Source organism: Varroa destructor, unplaced genomic scaffold (genome assembly GCF_002443255.2).
Source record: "Varroa destructor unplaced genomic scaffold, Vdes_3.0 BEIS01000002.1, whole genome shotgun sequence".
Classification (NCBI taxonomy): domain Eukaryota; kingdom Metazoa; phylum Arthropoda; class Arachnida; order Mesostigmata; family Varroidae; genus Varroa; species Varroa destructor.
The window spans coordinates 11848658-11874898 of NW_019211455.1; the positions used below are offsets into that span (position 1 = coordinate 11848658).

The following is a 26241-nucleotide window of genomic DNA, read 5'->3' on the forward strand; positions in this document are numbered from 1 at the left end:
CACTAAACAAGTATTAGATTGAGGAATGCATTTAGTGTTAAAACTTTTATTTAATGCTAAACTTGAATTCCGACACTCAATGAATTCCTGCAACATATATGTCCTAAACTTCCATACATAATGTTCCTAAACTTGTGGAAGTTTTTAAATTCTAGAGGCCTATTATTCGTAACTCGGTGGTCTGTGTACAAGCTACAAGGACAATGATACTTGCTGACAAGTATCATTGCCAGGCACCATCAAGCCGGATGCAGCTAATTCAACTAGAGCGGGCCTTACTGGGCTAATCGGCCAAAATGCGTACGATGTCCGAATAAGCACGCTAATGTTTGCTTCTATTCGCACGTCTGTGTCGGTGCAATGTTTGTGATGCATTCGATGAGCCCAATTGCAGCTTCATCCAATCGGGTTCCCTTCACAGTAACCGTTTCTCTTTTAATTAACGATATCTTACGATTTCGTCTGCTTGGTCGTCTGCTACGATGCAGTGATCTATCTTCTTGCATTTCACTATTTATCCGGCTTTCTTGTACTTCCAAAGCAGCGAGTATTCCATTGAGTGAGCGCACACTATCGGTTATCCTGGAGCATTCGAACGCCACAGCTGCGGCATCAAAGTGGCGGAACTATGCAGAAAGGACGAAAAAAAAACGAAGAGCAGTTAAAATGTCTCCGTTTCTATTTTTCGTCCTTTTCGTCTCCTTTATCGGTCTGCTAGTGGGGAAGGCGCCCAGGCGTCAAAACGACGACCGTGACCGGCAGGAGTAGTTTTTGGCTTTCGTCGACCTGGATGTCGGATCGGCGATCCGACTTTGATCGTTGGCGTAATGATTCTGCGAACGAAAATGACGACCCAAGAAACGAAAAAGTCTGTATGACAGACATAACTGATACTGTTGTTGTTTATGATGCCAAGTATAATCTCAACACAAAAATGAGAACCCCGAATGAGTAACAAAAAGAGACTAAAGAAGAAAGAGTAATAAAGAGACTAAAAAGATATGCAGTATAAACATGGCCGAAAACAGAGTACTAATCATAGTAATGAGGATTGTTGACATCATAGGCTGCATCAAATCGATGACGTGTTTCGATCATTGATTTTGTCGCTATTTTTGCTGTTTTGCCGCTGACCTAGTGAGGTATGTAGACAGAACACGAAGTGTGTAGTATACGCCGATCGAATACCTTTGTCGACGACGTTCTCTAACGTTGACTTTTAGCTTCAAAGGAAATGTCAGTGAAGGTCGATGGCGATTCGGTCGAGTGACAGAGCTCTCTCGGCGAACGAGAAACTTTTAGAATTAATAAATTATCGCAAGAGGCAAAAAACGAACAACTCAAGTTAGAATCGAAGTATCGATTGCAAACAGGATAAAAAAAAGTATTAATTGGTCCGCAGCATAAGTAGATTTTGTTTTGGGACGTTTACGAACATACATCTTCGGGGTGGATCTGTAGATATTCGGTGATCTCTGACAGCTAATTGTAAAATATGTAACATTCTGTTTACGGATCCTTTAATAACAGAGGTGCTAGACTGTTTTTCGGAAGAAGTTCGAAACGAAGATAGGGATGTCTTACAGAGGTCAATGATTTCGATACGCGCTATTTTGAAAAGAGACGTGCGTAACACCGGGTGTAAATTCTGCCCGATTGAACTGCCGGCGACGCACCAACGTTCAAGGCGTCAAAGAGGCCTTCGTAAAATGTAGTGAACAACAAGTTTATGTTGAAGCGGTGGCAAAAATTAATTATTCTGAGTTACTTAACTAAGAATTTGAAGTTAAAAATCTCAATCGGTATTCCGTCGTTTTTTGACCAGCTAACGGTTCCATAAACAGATATGCGGACGCTTGATACCTTAATTGTACGACGATAACTAGAATCGTCTATTATAGTATGGGATTCAGCCCAGCTTGTGTACTCTGCTGCTTCGCAACAGCAACAAGAATCTTATTAAGCCACTGAGTTCATAACTGAAACTTTTATTATTATTATTATTAAATGCAGATTTTTCTAGCAACATGTGGAAATGAAGGAATCTGAATACGGGGGCATTTATATGAATGTCCGTGTTACAGTTGCATCATCGTGGTTTCAATTGTCTGCTCAATAGTCTATGATGAGAGATGAAAATCTACGGTAATCGATCTGTATGTGGTGTAGACCCACGACGTAGGCTTACTTGTGTAATAAATATTAGGTTGTCTGAGGCTGCCAAGGTTGTTGGGAATGTCTTAACCTTTGATGACGCGTCTCGTACCCTTAAACGCTTTGTAAATGTTTATCAGATTTTGTTTGTTATAGTTGAAAAGTTATTAATAGAACCCGTTAAATAGCCTCGAGCAGCCTGTATATACACAATGTACTCCAAAACGTAACCTGGGTTGGGTAATAACCGTTGACCATGTTAGATATTGATCTGATATGTCGAAAGGTTAACAATCTGAGCCCGCTGAATTTGATATTGTAGGATTCTCACACACCGAGACGCTTTGCTATTGATGGCCTTATCGAGAAAGTTACTATATTTTATATTCGCTCTGTATCAGTAGATATTTAGAGTAAATAGTTTAATGTTTGTACCAGGTTTTTCTATGGTGATATTGCCAATGTAGCGTCATCTGTAACTCGCATTTAATTTGTACTTACTAGCTAATATTTACAATAGTGCCACTGCTGTGGTCCATCTTGTATTCGCTATGATACTGTCTTACGCCATTGTATATCTTGTCCATCTTCTTTTTCGCACATGTATCACGCATAGAGGCGACCACAGTAAACTATCACCGAAAAGCTGTTTGTTTTTTTTTGTTGCTGCAGTACAATGATATGACAAATCCCTGCTTGGATTTACCTTGGTTAGTATCGTCGTTTCGTCCGTCTGGGAATGCTGCTATAAAACACCTGTGATAGCCATAGTGATTTCTGCCGTTTTATTCTGTGTATGTTATGCTTCTTGTTATTGTTTTGTTGTTTTTGCTATTGCGTCGTTATTACTGCTGTCGATAGAATCGCTCGAGCTGGTCCTCGCTTGTTGTTATTGTTGCCTGGTGCTGTTGCCTGTTATATATTGTAGCCACTCCTTATTTGTGCTTCATCGATCCATTTCTACGTTGACGGAGATCTTCACTGGCGTTCCCCTCTCTCCAACCAGTGGCCTATGGCGGTCGTTTGGTTCGAAGTCGTTCCACATCATCACCGTTACCAGTACAATCAATCTCCACCACCATCACTCCGATCATTACCATTTAGCCAAGATCACTTCAGCGTGCGCGAGTTAGCATTTGCCGCTGTCTGCCTGATTGCATGTGCGTGTGAGTCCATTTGGCCGATGTGCTGCTATACGCGATCAGCAGCCGATTCATGACGGAGCGCTTGTTCTCCGACACCCGTCACTGTCGGACATTGCTTGAACTCGCGACATTGGCTCCGCCACGCGTTTTTTACGTACGGTTACAGGCCATAGCAACAGCTGCACTAACGGCAGATATCGACCGCATTGGTTGTATGAATCGCTCCTATGTCGTCCGTCAAACACACGCGCGTTGACAGAACGCCAGCCAACCCTGATACGCTGTAGTAGATCGTCGATCTCAGTAAGTTGACCTTACTTTAGTGACGATCCCGTTTGGCAGCCAGTTCTCGTGGCACGAGCATTAGCAGAAGCAGCAACAGTCACAGTGACAACGCTAGTCAAGGAATTGGGCTGCCATTGCACAAAGTGGTCCTACTTCACACATGCTTGGCCGGGGCTAGGTCACTGAAATGCTAGCAATAGCCGCTGTAGTGTAATCCACCCTGGCCGGACGCGCATCCTAAACATCGGGGTCATTTTTACCTACAGCCGTTGCTACTACAATGACGTTTTTATAAAGTTTGCCTAGCTGAAAGGGCGGGACAGAGGTGGACGAAGGCAGTTCTTAAGTCCAGTAAGTCGCTAGTCGCAAGAAAGTGACTAATGGCCGAAAGGCGCGTGTCTGCATATTGTAAAGACCTTCTAGTCCTTTCGTGCCGAAGGCACACAATAGCTGTTCAGTGTGGCGTATGGTTGGTACCGCATGCTATAACAGCATAAACGTGAGTACAATATAGCAAAATGATGTATAACTTAGCTTCAAGATCAATGGGCACTGTTATATTAATTAGCATCGCACTTCGAACGGTGATAGTGGTTAAAGCTGTTTTAAGTTGGACGTTATTAAGTACTTATAAACTTGACTAATCAAGTAAATTAAGAAGTGTGTTTACCTTGAATGCTTTAAGCGGTTGCCATTGAATATCAGTATGATTAAGCTTAATTCTGTTGTACGTTCGATAAAGTGGGCCGGCCCAGTTGCATTTTAGTAAACCTTTAGCAAATTATAATGTGCATTTAATTAGTATATTTATTAAATTCAATATAAATTTCAATGTTACAGAATTTGTGTATATTGCGCAAATAAAACCACCGGCCGCTTCATTTCGCAACCGTCGAACGGGATAGCCGGAATAATAAGCTTTGACAGTATAGATACTAACGCGATTGTTGCAAATCACAAATATCTTCGTGCCGTTGACCGCTAATAAGAAATCCATAATAAAATACACTGAAATAACGTATAAAATGCACGTTGTAAGGTTTTTCAAAAAAAAAAAAAACAAAAATCATTCGTAACCACTCGGTGCACCGTAAACCGCATTTATCGCTTCACTGAATGATGGCCTGGCTGCATTCCTTTTCGTTCACAGCTGTACGTAGCACGGTCTCGTAGGCACACTATCGCACGCACGTCCAGCAACGAGATTGTCAATACTAGAGCCGTCTGCATCCAGTCAGTTAGCAGCTTGGCTTTATCTGATTTCTAGTAATATAAATTTTTTGCCCCGTCATGCCAGTTACTGCACTGGCAAAAAATCTAACTTCTGCTCAACTCATATAGAAGTTTCACTACATAAATTTTCAGTATAGGTTCATATGCAAAACTATATATAGAGCCAACAGCTAACAAAGCTACCCTAAGCGAAACTGGCCCCCTCTATAGCAGATAAGGATCCATATATAATGACTGGTTTAACGAATGCATCATTCGCATAATGAGCGATTGACTAAACGTTTCGATAAACTATTTCCATACATGCCCCACCCACCCACCCCTCGAGCCCCATAAAAAACGCTGAAATGCCCAAGAGATTTGTTCAGTCATTTATATTTATATACATATATCTGCAATCGATATTTGAGTTAGTACAGCATCAATTGGAATTAGACGTAGCCATATCGGCGGTCGTGTAAACGTTGTGATCTCGCTTCGTTTAAGCATTTCTACGTTAAGTAACACCCGGAAGACACTTTATAGAAGATAGTGAGCTCGTTTCTGTAAACGGAGATTTAACGAGCAAGTCTGCCTTCCTCATTGATTATTGTCGCCGAACTGATTCAGACGTAATCGCCTAGTTTCAATTTATCAAGTGTTGGGTTTATTACATGCTACCCTGGCAGACGCCTCGAAGACAGCTGAAGACCGTATTAATCAATTTAATCTAAAAAAACTCAACCTCTGAATGGGATAAAAGGGTAGTTTTAGAGAAAAAGAAAACTGTCTATTGGCCCCTCGTTTCGATTCAGCACTCCGAACTAATAATAGTCGCCCTTATGGGTTCGATAGTGCTCTCTATGTCGAAACTAGACGAGAACGAGCCACGTTCTTGAGTTATTTCCGTTTCGGCCAGTCTTACGACATTCGCCGTACTTCTTACGTTACGATTACAATTTATAGAGAACTCTCTATCTATTATCTATATTACAGTCACTCATGATGTGACAATTATCATTTAGTTTCGATTTCGAAAACAATGGCTATGTTTTACTAGTAACACTATGGCGCGAGCCGTCTAATCGACAGCCGCTACGTGAGAAATGGCTAAGGGTACATTTCATCGAAAGGTTCGTTGCGTGACGTTCCTTTCTGGATCAACCACCTATTAGATGCCTCTACTATACCTCACTATAACATGATAGCAATACTAATAACATGTATCATGGTCGTTACCGGCATTAATACCACAGACCGCGAAGTACATACACGCACGCGTATATGAGTCGAATAGTAGAGAAGTATATGGTTTTTGCGGAACACCCCACATAACATAATCATAATAACAATGAGCTACCAAAGACAAGGCAAAGATGACAAAACATCAAAGGACAACGTTGATGTCATGCTTCAGTAGTGCTAACGATTGGTATCAACCGTACTACCTATCTTGGTGCTATCGTAAACGCCGTACGCGCCCGAAGGCCCCGGTCGCCATCATTGACACCGAGCCCCGTTCTCTTTGTACTTCTCGTCTGTGGCTGATACTTCGTACGACAGTGCACAAAGCTGGCATCGATAATCCGATCGAACAATGCATATTCTGATATTCAATACAAATAGCTGTTAAATGCAGCCCTGCACCGGGCCGTATCATATCGTATAAAAGGTGTTTATGTAGAACGCTTAATATCTGTCCACACCGAACCGTTCTTGTTATACAGCGACGGTGCCACGTGCACCGTGTGGCCAATGTTCACCCGCTGTCGTTCTTCTGAATTGAAGCTTCCTTTCCAGACATTTATATCGACTTAACATTGGTGTACCTCGTGTGTTCCGCCAATAGTAACCTCATGTTGCCTAGTGATGATATCGTCGTTGATTGGTTATCGATTGTATCGCTCTAAACCGTCGCTGCCACTCAAATCTTCGCTGGTCGAAGACAACAGCGCATAACTCAGATGGACCGCGTAGATAGCTACCTCTAGCAAGAAAGTACTGCCCACTTTCTCCATTCGTCGAAGACGAGGGAACCCCAGCGGCGGAGATGGGCAGGCGTGTGAACAATGGACAGTTAGCGGCTGCAACAACAAAAGAGAATGTTACTGCAACCCTTTTCCCGTTCCTGTTTACTTCTACCGACGTTGCTCGCCTTTCCGTATTTAGCCTGCGATCTGTCTCGATCAGCGGGACGGCCCTACGTTTTGCCTTGGGATACGGCCCGTAGGAGCAGGCATGTCTCTGGATAAACTAATTATGTATGTTCGTATATATGTTTTCGAAATCGGGTTTTGCTCGAGTGAATTGGATAGAATGAAGTTCGGGGTACTTTCTCTATAGGGGCAAGCTAGTTAGATGTAACATCCAAGTAAGGTGATGCACGGTGCACTGAATAGTGTCAGATAGAAATTTCAATTACGGAAAATTCGATCTAGGAGCATGCAGTGTAACAGTACCTAATTAAAGCTGAATTTCAATTCCTACATCGGTACTTATAGTGGTACATTATAAAATTTACAAGGCATGCATTTATATATTTTTTTTTATCTTTCTCAAGCTTGAAAAGATTCATTAAACACAGTCGGCCAGTCAATCAAACGGTCGCATTTTCAGTCAGCTAAAATACAAAATGTCGATTCCAGGTCTGGAGAGTTATATATTCCATCTTACCATATATATATATATATATATATATCAATAAATCTTTGTGAGGACTCTTCTGTTCTCTAAAGGCAGCGCTGTCTCGCCTGCCTCATGCAGGTCAGGAACGGTTTGGTTTTTCGAGAACTCTTTATACGACTCGCAGTTAAATTGAGTCCCTGGAAAATGTCCTTTAGGTTTAAAAAATTCTTACGAAGGTTTTTGTTTAGTATTGCAGCTAAGCGAGATAAGCAAGGTCTAGCTAGGATACATGTAAACACTCCTTCCAATAATTGCAGTGGCGGAGATGACTTAACGCACTGTGATTTTGTGCATTTGTGGTTTCTGTACAATATGAACCTATTTGAAAGTGCATCTAGCCCGTCGATGGTTAGTGAGGCACAAAATAAAGCGAACTACAATACGATGGGTTATAATGAAGCCTTACAACATTCTTCAACAACTGCTATCTAACCCTAATTATAGCTTTTGTTAAGCAAAGCAGTTCGCTTAGATCGTCACTTTTCCTTATTTTCATGATTCGAAATTGACCGGCTCCATTTCCGCGCCTCTTTAAGCGCGCTCTGCAATAGCAGTAGCCAGCTTGTCTAGCAGAAGCTGTCGCTGACATCTGCATCCGTGCACGGTATACAGTGTGATATGATCCATAAGTAAGTTGATTTCCTTTAATTAGCCGCACGATAGGCAGGTGCATGTAGGACATAATGGGTACCTGTTCCAGTAGCTTTTGCTGCTGCTCCTGTTGCTACTGCCATCACCATTTCAAGTCGCAAACTACTGCGCTAGGACGGGGTCGAGCGTCGTGCATGCGTGTACGACGGTCTCTCGTCGTAGTCGCCTGTTGCGCTCGATTACGTATTCAACTAGCGGTAACATCGATATGTACATCTGCACTTGTAGCACGATCAGCGTTCCCGCCGTTACCGTCGGGTTGTTAATGACTTGAATGAGCAATGAATAACGAGGTGGTTCCCCGTCCCCGGAACGGCACACCCCTCTCAGCGCCAGAGAGAGAGAGATATAGAGAAATAGCGCGAATATAAAAGCATTAAATGGCCGAATCGTGTCTCGTGGTTGTCGAAGTTGCTAGCGTTCGTCAAGAGCACACTTCTCGATGCAGTCTAATGAATCGCAGTTGTGATCCCGCTGAAAAGAGTGCGTGTGTGCGTCTGTCAATGTGTGCCAGGTCTGGTTCGAGATGCCTGGATCTGATGGGGCTTTGCGCTGTAAGCGTATGAACATTATTGTGCACGTACGCTAGAAGGAGACTGCGACCGAAGTCATGTAGTACCGAGTGTAATGGTAAGCGATGTACTGTTACTGTACGATGCATGAGCGAGTATGATAACGTGTGTGTCAGTTGGAACAGGTGAAGATGCAGAAACCGACAAAATAATGAAGTCGTTGAACTTCATTGATAATAAACGAATCAATACAACCTATTACATCGCTTGGTAACTTTAGGTATTGTGCTGCGATCACAATGAATAATGTTCGTACGTCTGAGATATTGTTAGCGTGTGCATATATTAAGAGTAAATACAGTGTGTATTTATTTCCGCGTTTAGAAATTGCCAGCCTTCATCTTATATCACATGTACATACATTACGGAAGAGTATGGCTATGTGAGCTATGATAAAGCAGTTCCTAGCTTGTTTTAGCTTCTATGAACATACATTTACTCGAAGCCAATTGGGATCGTTTCCAAAACTTGACATTTTGTTTGGCATCAAATTCGGCCACGTGTGTCGGGAGCTGAAGTCAACAGGATACTTCAATCGCTTATGTCAGCTACGCGTTTTTAGGTGCATACTCGTCCTAAATTAATACTAAGCATATATGGACATAAACTAAAATAGAAATGGTTTAAAGGGAGATCCTGTGGCCTGACAATGAATGCTTTTGTATAGTAAGCATACCTGAGTTCACTTTTGTTTTTTTTTTTTGCTTTCTGTCACAAATTATGAAGTGTTTATTAGGTCGTCAGCTAGGCGGTCCAAGGCACTATGTGGTTATCAGGTTTCGTTTAGATGACCCTAAAACAACCAGTACCTAGTTAAAAGAATTAGTTTCAATTATACAAACCAGACTGACGTTCTCGGAAAAAGCACATGTACTAGATATCACTCCAGAACCAGTTTTATTAATTTCGTACGTCTTTTAATTGCGCCAAACGATAGCAACTTTCAAAGCTAGTATGGCTGTATGATATTCCTACAATTAGTGCCGCTGTTTCCTGGTCCGCTTTCCCTTTTCTCGGGATTTTGTGTAGTACCAATCGTCGTCTATAACGCTGACACGTCATTTTTTTCTAGAAATGCATCTAGCTCATAACGTTTCTTCCCATTACAGCTTGGCTCGCTTGAATTCAAAGACGGTGTCTCGAAGAATCCACTCAGCGAAGCTCGCCCTTCGTCCTAGCCGGGTCGAGTTTACCTATTAGAGTATCTAAGGGGCCCGTCGCACCCTCGACGAATCGAAAGGTGTCCTCGAAGTGGCCTTGACCTCGTCACCTCTTTTTCTAATTTGATAATTCCCATAGAATAAACGAGGTCGAAGGGGCAGCAATCTACATTCTTGAGTCGCATGCCTAAATTCACCCGAGTGAGTAACGCTTGCGGCAGCATTAGAAGAGCTCTAACGAATAAGCGGACAACGAAAAAAGCTCTGCGAGTCTCGTCTTGTGAGGTTCAAGGTCTTGACCTATATAGCTATTGAACTCTATGCGAAATATAATTGAGAACCCGCCAAAGAGCTGTATATCAGACAAAAATAAAATTAAAAAGTTGCAATAAATAATTTGTAAATTTAGTTTACGTTGGTCTGTCATCTCGTATTAGTTGCCTAAGTCGCGTTTACCTTTACCGCATATTTTCTATATTATACAGTTATATATATATATATATATATATATATATTATCATCTAATCTTACTGGAATAGAAAAAATTCGCTCATGAATTCCCACTGGGTGTACAAAGGTCAAACCGAGCGCACACTGGATCACTTGCTTATATATATATATATAACTGAACCAAAAAAGAATGCTGGTTTGGCTTTAAGCAAGTGATCCAGTGTGTGCTCGGTTTGACCTTTGTACACACAGTGGGAATTCATGAGTGAATTTTTTTCTATTCCAGTAAGATTAGATGATAATTAACATCACTGCAACTAGTATTGTAATAGCCGTTATTTGACGGCAAGGAAAAATAAGATCGTCCTTGAAAAAGTTGGGGCAGCTTTTCTCAACAAGCACCCCTCCCCTCTCTCAAAACAAAAAGTATCGGCAGAATAATTTCATCGCCCAAATACCACCCTCTCAAAATCCTCTAGGGGTTTTGGATGCTTCAATAGATTCCCCTATAAATCAGCGTACTTATTTAGCTGTCTTATCTTACCCACTCTTCATTAGAGTATAAATATTCTTTAACCACCTATTTTTTTTCGTGCTTCGGTTAATTCGTGATGTCTGCGGCACAATTGTCGCCATAATATTCTATTCTTCGCATAGAATAGCATAGAACTTGATCATCACACTAGCGATTATTATGATGCTGGCCTAGACCAATCCCTCTAATGCGTAAAGTTCGTGGTAGTTTTTCCGGCCTTATGTCTCACGTACTTCGCCACTTCGTGGCCATTACCTCCATAATGATATTGCTGCAATTAACTGAATATATTATACGATCTATTTGACCGGCGTACGAATTACGGTGGATTGAAAAATTAAAAGGATCAGCACACAACGAGAGAGAATTAGAGAGCGCAATGTAGCGGTGACTCTATTTTGACATGACTCGTGGATGGCGCTCACAGGCGATGATCGCCACCCCGATAAAAAACAACGAAGTGCAACTGCTGCTGCTGCTGCTGCTGCTGCGGCTGCCGCTTTTCTAGCTTCAGGAGGCGTCACCGCACTTTACAATTTAACGGACTTCGCTGTTCATCGGGCCACTGTCCCGGACATTTTGCGTTCCGTCGCCATTATCACCGTACGTCTACGCTGCGCCAATGAGAGGAGAGGCCGCCGAAGTGCACCGTGGCGCCCTCTAGGTATCCGCTGGAGAAACTTCTGGGCCGTTTTTTACAATGTAATATTTATGTGATTGGATTCGACACGCGCGCAGGCAGAGGTAGTGAATGCACATTGGTTGCTTCAGGTGAAGCGGCGATTGTACATACAGTATTTTACTATGCAATTAGTATAGGTGTCATTGAATAATTTAGATCCGTACATGATATGCGAGCGTTAGCGGGTAAGATGGTTAGGTATGCAGATAGAGTTTGGTAGCGGTCAGATAGTTGGTATAGAACGCCAATAGATGCGTATCCGTTAGGTTTCCCCGAAATTTCGCTCAGAGACTCCTCGTTGTCGTTGGTTGAGCACTCACTCCTTCAGGCACCCCAGAACAAAACAAATTCCGAGTTTACTGGGCAAACACTCCACCGCTGAGTTCTATCATTGGGATGGATTACTGGAAATTCTACAGGTTTGACTAGAATTATGGAATCAATCACGCCATGGATGTCAAAGGAAGAACTACTATTATTCGTATGTCTATAGAAAAATTTTCCAAGTTAGAGAAATTTTATCGTAACATAGTCACGGAAATCAGCCTACTCTGTTTTATTTTCCGTTGTCGTTACCTGTTACACAATCTAGATTTCTTAATCGAGCAATTTATCTCATCCGTTCGCTAAACCGAAACAGACTGCAAGTGTGCACCCTAACTTTGCCAGTATCGAGCACGTTTCACCTAACCTTCCATTTTGCCTTAGCAAATCGGTTGAGCTATAAACCAATGTACAGTAAAACTTGTGCGAGCGTATTACGTTCACAACGCTAAATACCATTTTGTGTTTTATTTGTGAGTCCGTCGGCGAACATTGGTTGGACTTTTCATGCGAGCACAATGTTTCATTGGTTTAGTGGTGGTGGCTCGGTATTTTTGACACGTTGTTACCAGCGTGCATGGACGATCTGGTCAAAATTTTAGAAACGCGCTCCACTGTCTGTAGATGATTCGAGACCAGTCAATTCCAGTTAAAAGCTTTTTCCTCTATAGTATCTGGGCGCTCGTTGTTGCTTACCCATAAAGTCAAGATCACAAAAAAAGAACGCACACAGATCACTAAGCGTACGATAAGATGCTAAAAACGCCGAAATAAAGAACATAGGAGACTATGTTTAATACGTAGCAGTTAAAAACAATAGTTCTAGTTCAGAAGTTATTTAATTATAGAATCCAACGGCTTCGCCTAAAGCATCCCAACAGATTTCTATTCATGGCAAAATATGTACATATTTATATCATTGCCTTATGATGGTTTTTCCTTCTTATTCCAAGGTCACTCTTGCTATTGTTAGTCGACTAAAAAGTACGCTATACTGATAGACTTCTCTATATCGTTGATAATTATCATGTACAATACGAAAAGCACTCTTTCGTCCGGCTTCACCGATATTCGATGCTTTTCGCGAGTGGTCGTACGGTGTTCAGCTGGGTGTCGCGCAATGCGCTACGACATTACCACCCACGCCCTATCTTTTTGGGTACGGCCAAGATTAGGACAAAATTCTGGCATTCCGACTTCAAGCTACAATGTTATCAAGATCCCATCGCTGGCTAAAAATTGCACGCTTTAAGAATCTTTTATATGGAAATTGGCTATCGACACTGTGATCAAAGCTTGGACGAAAACTCCCTCGCCAGTAGCCAATTTTAAGGGCTATCTCATGTGTTAGCTGGTGTCGTATGTGGACATTTATTATGTACATGGTAATAATGAAGCTAGAAATCAATGGAAAACCAATTCTGATTAGAGCATCGCATATGTATATTGCGCCCATCCCCGCTACAGTTTTTGTCAGCTCTCTAGACACATAAACTTTGCCTCAGACTGTCTTCAAATAGTCTTATTTTATAGATCATCCGTCTGTTAATTATCTCAGGGATCGCGCTTATTGCTATAATCTAATCTTCCTGTATGCCCCATGAGCTGCATCTGATTGGCAAGCGTGACGATCAAGTGCGCAAGAACTACTAACCCTTTAATCTCCAATTTGGATACGGCTTTTGTTTCGCCAGTCCCTTTCCAGCTGATGATTCGGTCTACATCATTAACCAATGTCCCGTTTTTCTTCGGCACTCTGTCGCTTGAAGTCATTGTCACTGGATGTCTTACTCAAACCGAGTTCATCACCAGATCGTCATTGTCGTACATCAGACACATCGATGTAGGGCTTTTGTCCGCCGCGGGCTGCCAGCTGATTCTGTCGCTTGATGAGGTCGCAGGATCGTCAACAAAAGCGTTGACGGCGACATACATTTGAAGTCTGCAAAGTTATCTAGTGGGTCTATCGGGTCGGACCCAGTAACCGCAGATTGTCATCGAGTCGACGAAGTCCAGTCAGCTGCTGTTCCCGCTGCTATTGCAAACAATAGCTGGCCATTACCGCCCCTTAGCCCCGTGTTCTACCGACATCTTGAAACCGTTTCATGCTCCGACCGTTTGATCTTAGCATTTGTATCATCGGCACCACGCATACAAATAACCACGGTTGAGCTCTGCTCGTCTTTCACATTGAAGTCGATAGCTCTAGTCAAGAAGCTAACAGGTATAAACTTCTACTTGCGAACTGTAACATTTGATGTTCTGACCACGGACGCCATGGAGCTGTTGGTAGTACAATGATTTATCTGCTCTGCGCTTGTATGTCTGTGTTTGTTTGAACGTGTGGCTATCCGCTTGTCTTTAGTTGATCCGACTGCAATTGTGTATTATCATACAAGTAGATAGCGCTATACTAAACACGCACGCACGCGGTCCAGGTCGTCGTCGTCGTCAATAGCGAATTGGCCTCTTTGAACGGAACCGAACGCGACAAAATGGTGATTTAGATATCAATTTGTGGGCCAGCGGTTAACTATAGTATCTGCCTAGTTGTTTGAAGACCGCCTCGTAGCTTCAACTTGGAGTCGCTTTTCATGAAATGCTTTCGCGGCGGTTCTGGATACACCACGTCCTGCGTAACCAGCCGTTTTTTCGGCTGAGTCGCGGGTCCTCAACGGGTCGCTTTATAGCGGCGGCGCGTCGTCGAAGTGGCGGCTTACCACAGCTGATTTAGCGCTTGTTTGGATGGGGCTGCGCCCTCGTCATTCCAAATCCGTTGGAGTAAACGTACAATCGTCTCAGCGCCACGAATCGACAGCTAACCAACATGGACATATTGTCGAAGGCTGGCAGACACACTCACGAGGCGGCTGAAGAAAAGCGACACAAAGTGACCCATAGCTATAACAAAGCTTCATTTCACTATCTTAAGCCCTGAGCACCTTTTTTTAAGCGAGCACGCGTAGACGACGCGCTTTGAAACGCAACCGTCAATGTGACCTTTAAACGCGTTCGATGGCATTCCTAAACGACGAACATAATACAACTTACAGTTGATTACAATGCACAGGCTAAAACGCTGGTAGAACTTATCTCTTTCACAAGTTCAGTTATCAAGCAGAATCATATTTGAACTGCTCTTGTCAATAAGTTTCTGCCCAGTGTTTGTGGAATTAGCAATATAAGAAGTCTACATTAAATCTTTTATTAACCAGCTAAATGTTATAATCTGAGTAAAATATGGAAAAAAAAAATTTGTCCTATAGATGCGTTTGAGGTACCGTTCGTACTGACCATGCGCGCACAACAGGAATGCACTTCATCAACCATCAGCAAATTTGGTACTTTTACAACAATAGCTTGGTTGTGCATGAGAACCCCAGGGATATCGAATATTCCCCGAGGGCGTCTGTGCGGCTCCATTATAATTTCAATATGGGTTGACACGGGATGCAGACATTGTTCATCACAGCCTATGATAGCCTGCTATTGTTTCTTCCGAGGTATTCGGTAGACGCTTTAGCCATAAACGCCGCTCGAGTCAGGGCCTGACCAATGATTAGCCCATATTCAATCGACCGGATCGAGACGGCGTCAAATTGGCCAACGTCGAAAGCAGACCCCATTGTCGGATCAAGGGGTGGATGAATATCGTCCGAGCTAGAGCCGATTGAAATAATATAACATTACCCAAGAAAAATAAAGCCTCTTGACATTAGATTAACCTGGAATAAAGTCTAGAAGTTAATGACATCTCCTTATTATTATTGCCATAATTAATGTATAGATTCATTTGACTTTTAGCAATTTTCGGCTAGGACAGTTGCGTATTTGTTGTCCTAGTGTCGTTGTTTTGTGGCGATTTGTATGGTTGCGAACACGTACCGTTTACCGCGTTTCTTCGCTATCTATCTAAAATCAGGGGGTATCTGTGCGCGCGTACGATCGAGACCCCACTTTGGAAATAATAACGTTCTTTTTGCGATTCAGTAGAAACAAAGACGTTTATAATTTGCTTCCAACCGAATAGCTCGTATCAATCTAACTTGCGTTCGTGTTCGGAGACGAAAAGGTACACACAGGCCAGTGGTAATCATTATGGTTCCACTGTAGTATTGATTGTATCATTATGAAATGGCTAGAGAAGACATGTCTGACCAGACAGACAGGTTTCTTTAGCCATTGAGGTGAATGCCTCAGACATTTACTGGTTTAAGATGTACAATTTGTAAAGTTACGCCGTCTGCGAAATGTTAACTCATAATAGTGGTATTTTAGTTTTTCTTGTGTCGCACCCACAAGTAGCTCTGGAAGTAGACATAGTCCAAGGAAAATTCCCTTGCGATGTGGCAGATTCTCAAATATACAGTATCAAAGGATAGATGAGGGTTCTTACTTCACAGCTTTATACCTTGGCCCTTCGATTTAGAGCGTTCACTGCAGTTACACAAAAACCATTTTAGCATCTGCTTTTGTATATGCACAGAGTAATTTAAAAGGTAAGGTCGGCTATTTCGTGGCTGTGTTCCGACCGGAGTTCTACTCCGCATGTGTAAAGGACAATCTACTAGTTAACATCCTATCTTCTCTATAATACTCCTATTTGTCTTCTCATGCACATACAAACAACAGATTGTATAGGAAGAAAAACAGAAACTATTTCTGTGATTGCTATCTGCCTAATGGTATCGTCTTTCGTATGTAAACTACACTTCTGCGCCATGAGCTGAATAAGGGTTGCATTAATTACATGGTATAAACGTTTACCTATTTAAGCTCAAAATTAAAGCTAGTAACCTGAATGACGTAGACCTCTTTAAAGTTCCTTTTGGTACGATTAGAATATCATGTTCGCTTATCATAAGTGAAAATGTTAGTTGAAGACTAAGGCTAACACAGCCTGCAAAATTTCGCGTGTCAAAAAAAAAGGACAAAGGGTACATTGACTATTTCAAACGCACCCTTCAGACCAGCATATTAATCTTCACTGCTACACTCATCGAATTTTTTCCGCGCCGAACAGTCCAGCTTTCTTCCGTTGATCGAACATAATATGTGACGAATTTAGAAAGCCGTTATTTGCCCACGTGCATATTAGCCGGTTATATCGTGTAAGCTAAATACTGTTCGTCGTAAACTTTTTCTATTTCGCCATATTTCCAAATATGTTTTGTAAATCTTCTTACAAGAGGGTTTATTTACCAGAGTGTAAATGTTTTTGTGTGCGGGCCCACTATATCCTATGAAGATTATGGTTTACTTGCAGTAGCTACTTACTTTATTAGGAATAATAATAACTATTCTTACAAAAATCAATGATAATACTGCTTACTATGGCGATGGTCGTATAAACAAACATTGTATGCTCTTTCAACTCGTATTTTCACTGGAAACAACGCAACGAAACACTGCAGTGTTTTTTTTTTTGCATCCTGTGGCATTGCGACGTGGGCAGCGAGAAAAAATTTACTGTCCTTGATGTGCGGTAACTTTGACCGCCATCAAATTCATCTAGGCGCTACAAATTGTGTTGCCCTTGTTTCTTCATCCATCAGCTTGTCCGTCTATTTTTCTAGACAAGATTCGTGCCAAACATCCACGTGAAAGAGAAGGACGCATGCTCGAAGTGATGAAAAAAGAAGTGGATCGATGTCATGCGTCTATACTTGCCGTTAAGTTACCTCTGCTCGTTTGTGTTACGAGCAACAATCTCGTGCTGGCTGCCGTTGTTTTGGTTATTTAATTTTGCTCTGTCATGGAACGTATCTCGTAGACAGGCGACGCAGTCCCTGGTAACTTCCACCGCCGCGCTTTACGTGTATTTAACTTTGCCAGCGTGCACCTAACTCAGCTACAGGAACCGGTAATTGACGTTGTTACCGCTGTTGACGCCGCTGTAGATACACGGCTGTACGTCAACACGTTTCCAACGGATTTTTTTCTCCTTTCGGCTATATTATGACGTAACTGCATGGACAACAACGCAAGAAAATTCTAGCAAGTATATGTGACAATAGCAATCCACTGCTAATCGGTAGCTTGCGACCTCACTGTTTCACGGTCGATAGCTTTCTAAGACTGGTCGCATGCGGCATGTACATGCATGATCTTTCAACATACAAAATGTGTATGTGACTGCAACGGGGGACTAAGGAAGCCGTGCGTGCGGATGTGACGCTTACGTGATGAATGCACAGACTGTATTTTCATCGATTGAAGGAACGTCCCGATCGGCGTCAGTAATAACGAGCGATACAGGTTGGTAGTTGTGTATTGCCTATATATGTGCCTGTACTGCTGCTATCACTATTGTTCTAATACGGCGTTCATATAAATCATGTTGTGGATCTGATTAAGCGCCTCAGTAAGCTGGTAAAGGGGACCACGGTTGCATCAATTGATCGCGTAATGGCGTTTGTGCCTTGTGGCGAATTCGAGGTCTGGTTGTTGACGGCGCCGTGCGTTGTAGAACCGCGACGAGATCGACTGATGGCCGATCGTAACGAAGCGGAGATAAGTCATGGAGACGCGAGATTGTCTCCGTACTTCGGTGATAAACACCTGCGAAATGAATCAAGGATAAGTACATAAGATCAACCTGAGGAGTACCGTAGTCAGGTGCAGTATGTTGCAGATATAATACGCTAGATGATAACGGTCGTTGATATCTTGGCAGACCTTCAGTCTTCGGGAACATTGGTGGTCATTTTCTATCATCGGTGTTTCATTATTAATTAACAAAGGTTAAGATTAATACGTAGATATCATAATACTTCCTGTATTCAGCGAAAATGAAGATACATACACAATCTAACAAAATTTTAAAAAACTATACACTGCCACGCCAAAATCTGACATTAAACAACAAAGTAAAAAAGTGGGGATCCATCTGTTTAGAACAAAAAAATCTAGCTGAGGTGCCTCTTTTAAAGAGAAATTTACATGAAGACAATTTCACTATGGTTTTCAGAGATAACCGCTGTGTCTCTAAGTGCGAGCGTCGTACACAGAACGAAAGCATTGGGGCTGAAGAGCCGATTCGGTGCATCGGCGACATTACGTCTAGTGCGTATTGATTTTTTGATGCCAATTTTTTGGTATCTGCACTATTTCACAACTTTGAGCTCTCGGGGTATTTTTCGACTTCATTATTATTATTATTGTTATTATGGAAGCAGCTAGGCCTATGCATAGAACTTGAAAACCACTCCACTTTCAGCATTTGCCCCAAGCCCATCGTTGATGTAAATCCTTTAGAGCTATGCAAAGGTTACCCGTTCGCACTCGTCATCGGTAATTCAAAATGGCGATATATGAGCAATTAATCCTTTACAATATGCGTCGCACTAATGAACAAACATGTATTTGTTGAAGATACGAGCGACAACGGCTATTTTACCACTGTATCATACTAAACGCAAAAAATATATACGTCATCGCAATCTCCGTGCATGCTGATGCACCCCTCTAGGCTAGTCCTAATTCTCACTGATCACATAAAACGAAGTAAAATTCGCAATACGTACCGTTAGATCCATATTTCGATGAGATTCTGGTACGCGGCATCTCCATTTGACGTTTACTATAGGTACATAATACATTGTACATATAATAGGTAGATCAAGCAGTTTAACGGCGTAATTGCAGAGCTCGTTTTGATAGAGGTCGACTTCACGTTGTCCTAGTAAAGAAGCGTGCTTGCTAAGATAGGAGGAAGCAAAGGCTTCGTGATGGTTCGGTGTTTCTATGTTCACAAACATATATGTATCAGAATCAGGTATTGCTTTCACTACAGAGTAAAAAAAAAAAATCTAGACAAGGAATTCGTAAAGAGTGAATGAGCTCGATGACTAATTGTAATGATTGTCAGTACCCTGACGTGATGAATTTCACGTTTGAAAATTTCGCGAACGTGCCTTCTACTGAGAGGTTTTCGAATATGCGCTTGTTCTGTCGAGGTCGCAGGCGCGGCCGTTGCCACCGCTCCCTTCTGAGGACACATCTGAAAAGGTAACTGGCAAGACTGTTCATTTCTGATGACTGAGCGAGCATCTTTCATGGGCGGGAAAATTGTCCACTCGACCCAATTTAGTTGCTCTAGTCAATCGTATAGAAACGAAACCCATTCTTGCTTGTAGAATACCACACTATCAACTACGTTTAGAGTCGTATGCTACTGCTGCTGTATTGCAATGACTACATCGAATTCTCTCTCTTGCGCATCTGCTCTCGTTTCGATACACAGGCGAACGCTACATACTGACACGGAATAAATGGCTCGTGAGATCATGGTCCGGCTTTGTCCACTGCGGTGGTACGTTACTATCGAGATATTATTTATACGTTGGCAATTACAGTCGTTGCTATATGTACGTACATCGTGCGCTGAATGGCCAGTGGAAACCACAATGCAGAGACCCTCTGATCAGACGCCGGATAACAGAACAGAGAACGTTGCTTCCACCGAACGAAATAGGGGTACGGGACCAACTGTAGCTCGTTCGCTGCATATCATCATTTGTCGTTTAAATGCGGGTAGACACTTATGCAGTAATAGTCATTCGATTTCTTCGACGTGTCCATATCTCACCGTTCCTCTATGGCCGTGTTACGCGTCTGAGCTCCGTATGGTAAGGAATGACAGGCTACGTATTGCCATGGTTTTTACCGCCGATAATGTTGATCGATTTAATTCGATCGGTCAGGCCATTTTAATTAACTCTCGCTGGTTAGTTGCAACGCTGTTATTGTTTATAGCTTACGCATATATTATAAAACCCGTTTGCCTAATGCTGGCGCAACGTAACGTCTGCTACACGTATATATGTACGGAGGAAGAGAGATAGCTACCTGCAGGTAATCCGTTTCAGCAATGACTGATAACGAGCGATTCGTCGTCATTGGTTTATTGAGCTAATGCGTATGGGGCAGCAGCAGTGATTACGAAAATTAAATTATCGCTGACAATAATTATTTGTACTTTTTTCCACATGAGCGTTCTATCGTTATTGAGATTACCGCTACTGCTATGGCTTCGTTCCTTACCGCTTTTCTGAAATTGGTCGCTTTCGTTATCGTTGTGGGCGTCCGAGCCGAGTGACGACAGGGAAGGTGGACTATATACAAACCGGGTGAAATCAGACTTGCTGATGATTCTGTCGAGTCCGCTGCCGTCAACCTGCCAGACAGCCACGGGCGGATCAAGCAATCTAATTGTGCCACCAAGATAGTCGGTGATGGTTTTCGTCTGAGGTTCGTGATCGCCACGCCCCAATATAAAGCATTACAAAACGCATTTCGTAGCCGCGTCACATTACACGCGAAAAGACCCGGCTGAACAACCCTAGCTAACCGTTGGCCACAGGTGAGTCGATCGGTACGGTGGGATGCGATTAGCGGGTTTTCAACGGGGACTGAACTTCAGTGGACGCTAGTAGACGAATTGTATCAGATCTTCTTAGGAGATTTATTTACGCCAACTTCCTTCGATAATTACGTGCAAACCTTGCTGCTAGTCAGAAAAAGAAGTTGCGTACTGCGCCACGCGCTGAGAAAAACTCGGTCCTCTACGATTTCAAATAAGGGAATGAACGGTAAGAAAGCTTTCGCGAGGACTCTCTAGTCGTCTATTGTTGCGGTGCACTGCTATGATACTAGGCATCGAAATTCACTATGAGCTGCCAATCCAGCTGCGGGAAAAAGTTATCTGATCGTATTTGGGAGCGTGGGAAAGGTAGACACCTGAAGTTGCAATTACATAGAATAGCCGACAAGTATCTTTCGGACGGCTAAATAACTGGCAATATTTTACTGTAAACTGTGTCACAATATGAAACGTCGATAACGTTTCGCGCGTCTTGTTCAAGAGGCAACCCATGGCCTAGATTAGGAACGGTCCGATCGGTATGAATAAGGGTAACCCATATTGATTGTACGTTCAAACCGTTCCCGCTTTTCAATTCGCGTTAGTAATTGTTTAGCGACGAAGAACAAGCTGCCATATTGGATTAATCGACTGAAAAAAATATTGCTTTAAATTGAAAATTTCAGCAGCTGCGTACGTTAAGGACGTCACTACCTTATTTCTCGATTACGCTGATCTAGGAACACGTATTAATAAGGTACGCTAAAAGTCGATGAAAAGATCATACGCTCCTCCTTGTCCTTGACTTTCTTTCAACTAGCTCCAACATCGACAAAGTAATGTTGTCCTCTGGTAAACTTTTCTGACTCATTAAGCTATGTACTAGGTATACATATATTGCAAGAAAAAGTTTAACTTGGAAAACATTATTTTAAGCACTTCTTTGAACTCTTGTCCTTCCAGCGAGCCAGCGGCTGAGATGGCCCAGCATAGTATATACTGGTTTTAGTCCTTAACGCCCGTCTAATCGATCTAATCTAGCGCACTTCGGCCTTAGCGGCCCGCGTAGTATATATATATATATATATATATATATATAGTAACGTATAGACAGTGTCCATGAACATGGCATCCAAGACAGATCACCTTGTATTCCTCGCTCATTTACGAGACGTGCATCTAACACGTACGTGCAAGTTGATTAGGTTTGTCACGATTTCTGACATGATTGAACGGTGTACAACAATTTCCCGATTCTGCATTGTAGCAAGCATACATCTATATGGCGTTAAGCATCGAAGCAAGGCCTTGAATACTAGGAATACGCTGCAACTGCATCCTTTATCTAAACGCGCACCCTCCAATAGGCTGACCAAATAGTTTAATGCAAATTCAGGTAAAACTTTTTTCTATAACACTTCACTATTTCACGAGCGTTATAAGAATATCGGGAATACTTGAGTTTTATTCGAATAATAGGTTAATAATAATAATAATAATAAAAACCAATTATAAGTACAATATAGAAAAATAAGAACATTATTAGGTCTTGTACCGAGATCGCACATCGGCGACCCTATTATATTTTCATCGCTACAGACAGAGCTGGATAAGTGCCATAAAATTTTAACTTGGACCTCAGAGTTCAGTTCTTCATCATGCTGGTTCTCGGTGAGGAATTCATCGCTCGCCTGTAGACTACTTCTTAGTAATGTGAAGTAAGCAACCAGATATGATAGTGCGGTGTGAATAGTATACTAGAATATTGGGTTAATTATATATAATTCACTGCTACATTAACCCAGGAGTGGCCTGGTGGTGGAACGACGCTATATTTTGATCTTAATTGGGTCTGATCCATCCAAATACTTAATCCCTGACGTCCAAGGACTTTTCCAAGAAGCGCTTAGTGATCAAAGTAGGTGAACTTTCATGATGCAAAGTTACCATAGAACTTTGTTGTAGGCACACTAAGCCGGACTCTTTTTTAACAGGCTTAGGAAGTCTTTCAAAACGGTTCAAATAGATTCCACTAGAAACATCGCAATGCAGTACGAAACTGGTTCTCTCTGGAATATTTGTTCGATACCGCGGATTCGTACAGGCCTCACATTTTTTTTTAAGGTCCAGCCATCATACATATGTTCCAACCTACAGAAAGGTGATCTTAGAAGGAGAGCGAGTACATTATGTCTGAGCAACGCATGTCCACCTAGTACGAGACAGTCCTAGATGGACATTACCTGGACGAATTGTATAGTACAATCGTATTCGTTCATTTAAAAATCTAGCTAATATCTCGAAAAAGCTTCTTAAAATTCACAGGAACTGCCAAAAAGTACACTTGCATACGGTAAATAGTTTACTGTTGGTTTTATGGGATCGCCGAAGTGATTTATATCGAGTCTTTAGCGTGTACCCTGATGAATTTGTAGTGTTTCCTAAGACCGTACTGGGTATCACCTCGGGTTCGGTGTTACGAAAGCGTTTTTCCACCTGACTTTCAACAGCAAATGATATAATTGGCACATGAAGATATATATAACTGACAGATTCATTACAGGGTTTTGTCCAGTGTAGACGAAATCAGAGCCCACGATCTAGGGCAACATACCCAGACGCCGTAAGATCTATAACACTACAGGGACCAATTTTGAAGACCATTAGCAATGGAATGCATGACGATGATAACGATGACGATATTCGCGCTGGCCAAAAATAATACGCGGTAAGTTGGAAATTAGGGAGAGAAACGGTAACTTTTAGGATCATGTAGATAAAGGGACCCCATCAAAGCGTGCATTATTTATTGTTGTGCGGTAAAAAAAAAAGATGCAATTCTCGCAAGGCAAAAAGCCTATAGCGTTCGGTATAATGCTTAAAATGTACCTAATAACATATTAAAATATTACCATCATTAACATTATCTTACGACACAAACGTAATCAGTATACATGACAGCATTTGCCACACCCTACGCTTTGTTCGTTGACAACTGCAAAATGGTAAATAATACGGCTATAGAAAATTCTGGTAATGAGCCTAGTACGGCCGAATGCTTTTCAAAGAAACAAATACATTTGACAGGACAAATTCTGTAATCACGTACTGACTACATAGACATCCCTCAACTAAGGAGTATTCAATACACCATCAAAGCTACCTGAAACGTACAATTTCTCTACTGGGGGTGTGAAAGTGTAACGGGACAGTGGTTTATGTTAGGACAAAAGGACTCATATCCGCCAGTTCGACCATTTTTCTATGAAGCATAAATCTATGTGGTAATTTTTTTCGATTGTGAATCAACAGGTATTTAACTTAACCTAAAAATGCCTTTCAGGCATTTTTAGGTTAAGTTAAGTTGAGTGAATCGCACACTTCAACGTTCTTTGGTAACGATATAGATAAAGATATGAACTTGACTCTTTGTCTATAAGAAGCCCAAAACTGGTCTGCGCTTGGTACATTTATGGCCAACTTTTAGCGTGGCTATGCTGCCGACTTTCCGAGGCTCATTAGCATATTTTCAACATTATCTAAACTGAATCAACATTACCACCGTAAGATGTCTAGGGTGGAAGGCATGTATTGCCAACGTTTACTCTTCTTAGTCAACCCTTAAGTACATTTTCTGTTATTGTAAAGAAAGAAAAAAATAGGCAGTATCTGTTTAACAAAGCCTAAACGTTATGTTAAGATTTCTAAGCTCCTTTTAAACTCTATTTCAGAGGAACTTCTAATACCAATTCGTTTCGTTTAGCCGGCGCTAACGTGATTATCTACGTAGCACCCCCTGAGCTGTCTTCAGTTTTGTGCTTGATTGAACGTCTGGCACATGAGACAATTGAATGTCGTTCAGTATAAAAATATTCTTTTACAAATATGGTGATCAGCTGAAAGTCTTCCGAAGACTTGTCTAGGCCTGAAGCCATGTGCTTTAGAGGATAGCGACAGACATGCATTTGTCGTGACTCCACTTATCAGTGAATACGAATGCGTGAAAGAAGGTGAACAGGACCTCCGTGAAAGCTGCTTGGAAATTTACGCTAAAATACGATTCCAGCATAAACCTATTCATACGTTGCTTCGATATTTGTATTTGATCACAAGCGAACTGTAGATAAGGTTAGGATATTTTCGAAATATAAGGACATGTTTATTTGTAACTTTGCGTAACCTCCAGTATATAAAAAGTTGGTTTCTAATAGAAACAATACAACTAGACCTATTAAATGAAATGAATTAGAAATATAAATAAAACTATTCCAGTAGGAGCTTGGGCGTTGATTCATCGTTAAACGCCGATGTTAAATTTGGGCGTCGTGATATATATCACTGCCGGCTCTGCTCGAACAATGAGGCCGTATTTCCATATAGGAGACTACTCCTTTATTAAGTGCTTGTTTGAATCTAGTTGATTGAAAATAGCTATTAGTAATAATCGTAATACCGATTTATCCTGCATGATTTTTTAAGTTTAAATTAAGATTTCTTAAACAAATGATCATATCCTAGGCCTAGAAATATTTGCATAAAGATAAAGCTCTGCCGTTCTGTCCGGAAATAGCTGGACGCGTATGTGACTTTAGCGAACGACTCAGTATACTTCTTTACCTAGAATAACTTAGCAGGGATCAAAAAGTAGACAATTTATTAGCTAAGTTATCTGCTGGCGTTTCGGTAGGTGCTTGAAATAACCATCGTTAACCATAACACGGGTATAAGGGTGAGATTTTATATAAAATCTTTGATGCTTGACACACAACTATCATGTGTTTTTATTTGGGTGATTTTGCAGAAGAAGTGGCTGAATGAACAGCTTGTTCTGTGTGTGCGCGTATCTTAAAATTTTCAGTCAGAACTTTAACTTGCACACAATTATACTTGCCTTTTTCTAGATAAACATCGGCGTTGAATTGTAACATTAACTTTAGTGTTCCGCTCTTTTATTGGCAGAATGTTTCTTTTTCTTTTTCTTGCTCAAAATAACCTAAGATTTCGAAACGCAAAGAAATGAAT

General features: G+C 41.7%; 1 protein-coding gene across 8 annotated transcripts in view; it reads left to right on the forward strand.

Moving 5' to 3' along the window:
* Positions 1 to 25296, forward strand: part of LOC111244090 (uncharacterized) — a 45924-nt gene extending 20628 nt beyond the window's left edge. For 6 of the 8 annotated variants that reach the window (XR_002670738.2, XM_022790713.2, XM_086982069.1 and 3 more), the window contains one exon: positions 9814 to 10252. Coding sequence is in view for 5 of the 8 variants with exons in the window: in XM_022790713.2 (XP_022646448.1) it covers positions 9814 to 9882 (69 nt within the window). In the remaining 3 variants the exon portion in view is untranslated. Of the gene's footprint in view, positions 1 to 9813; positions 10253 to 23782; positions 23948 to 24950 lie in introns of those variants that run through there. The other 2 variants (XR_015322523.1, XR_015322522.1) reach the window with 2 other exon arrangements.
* Positions 25297 to 26241: the final 945 nt, after the last annotated feature.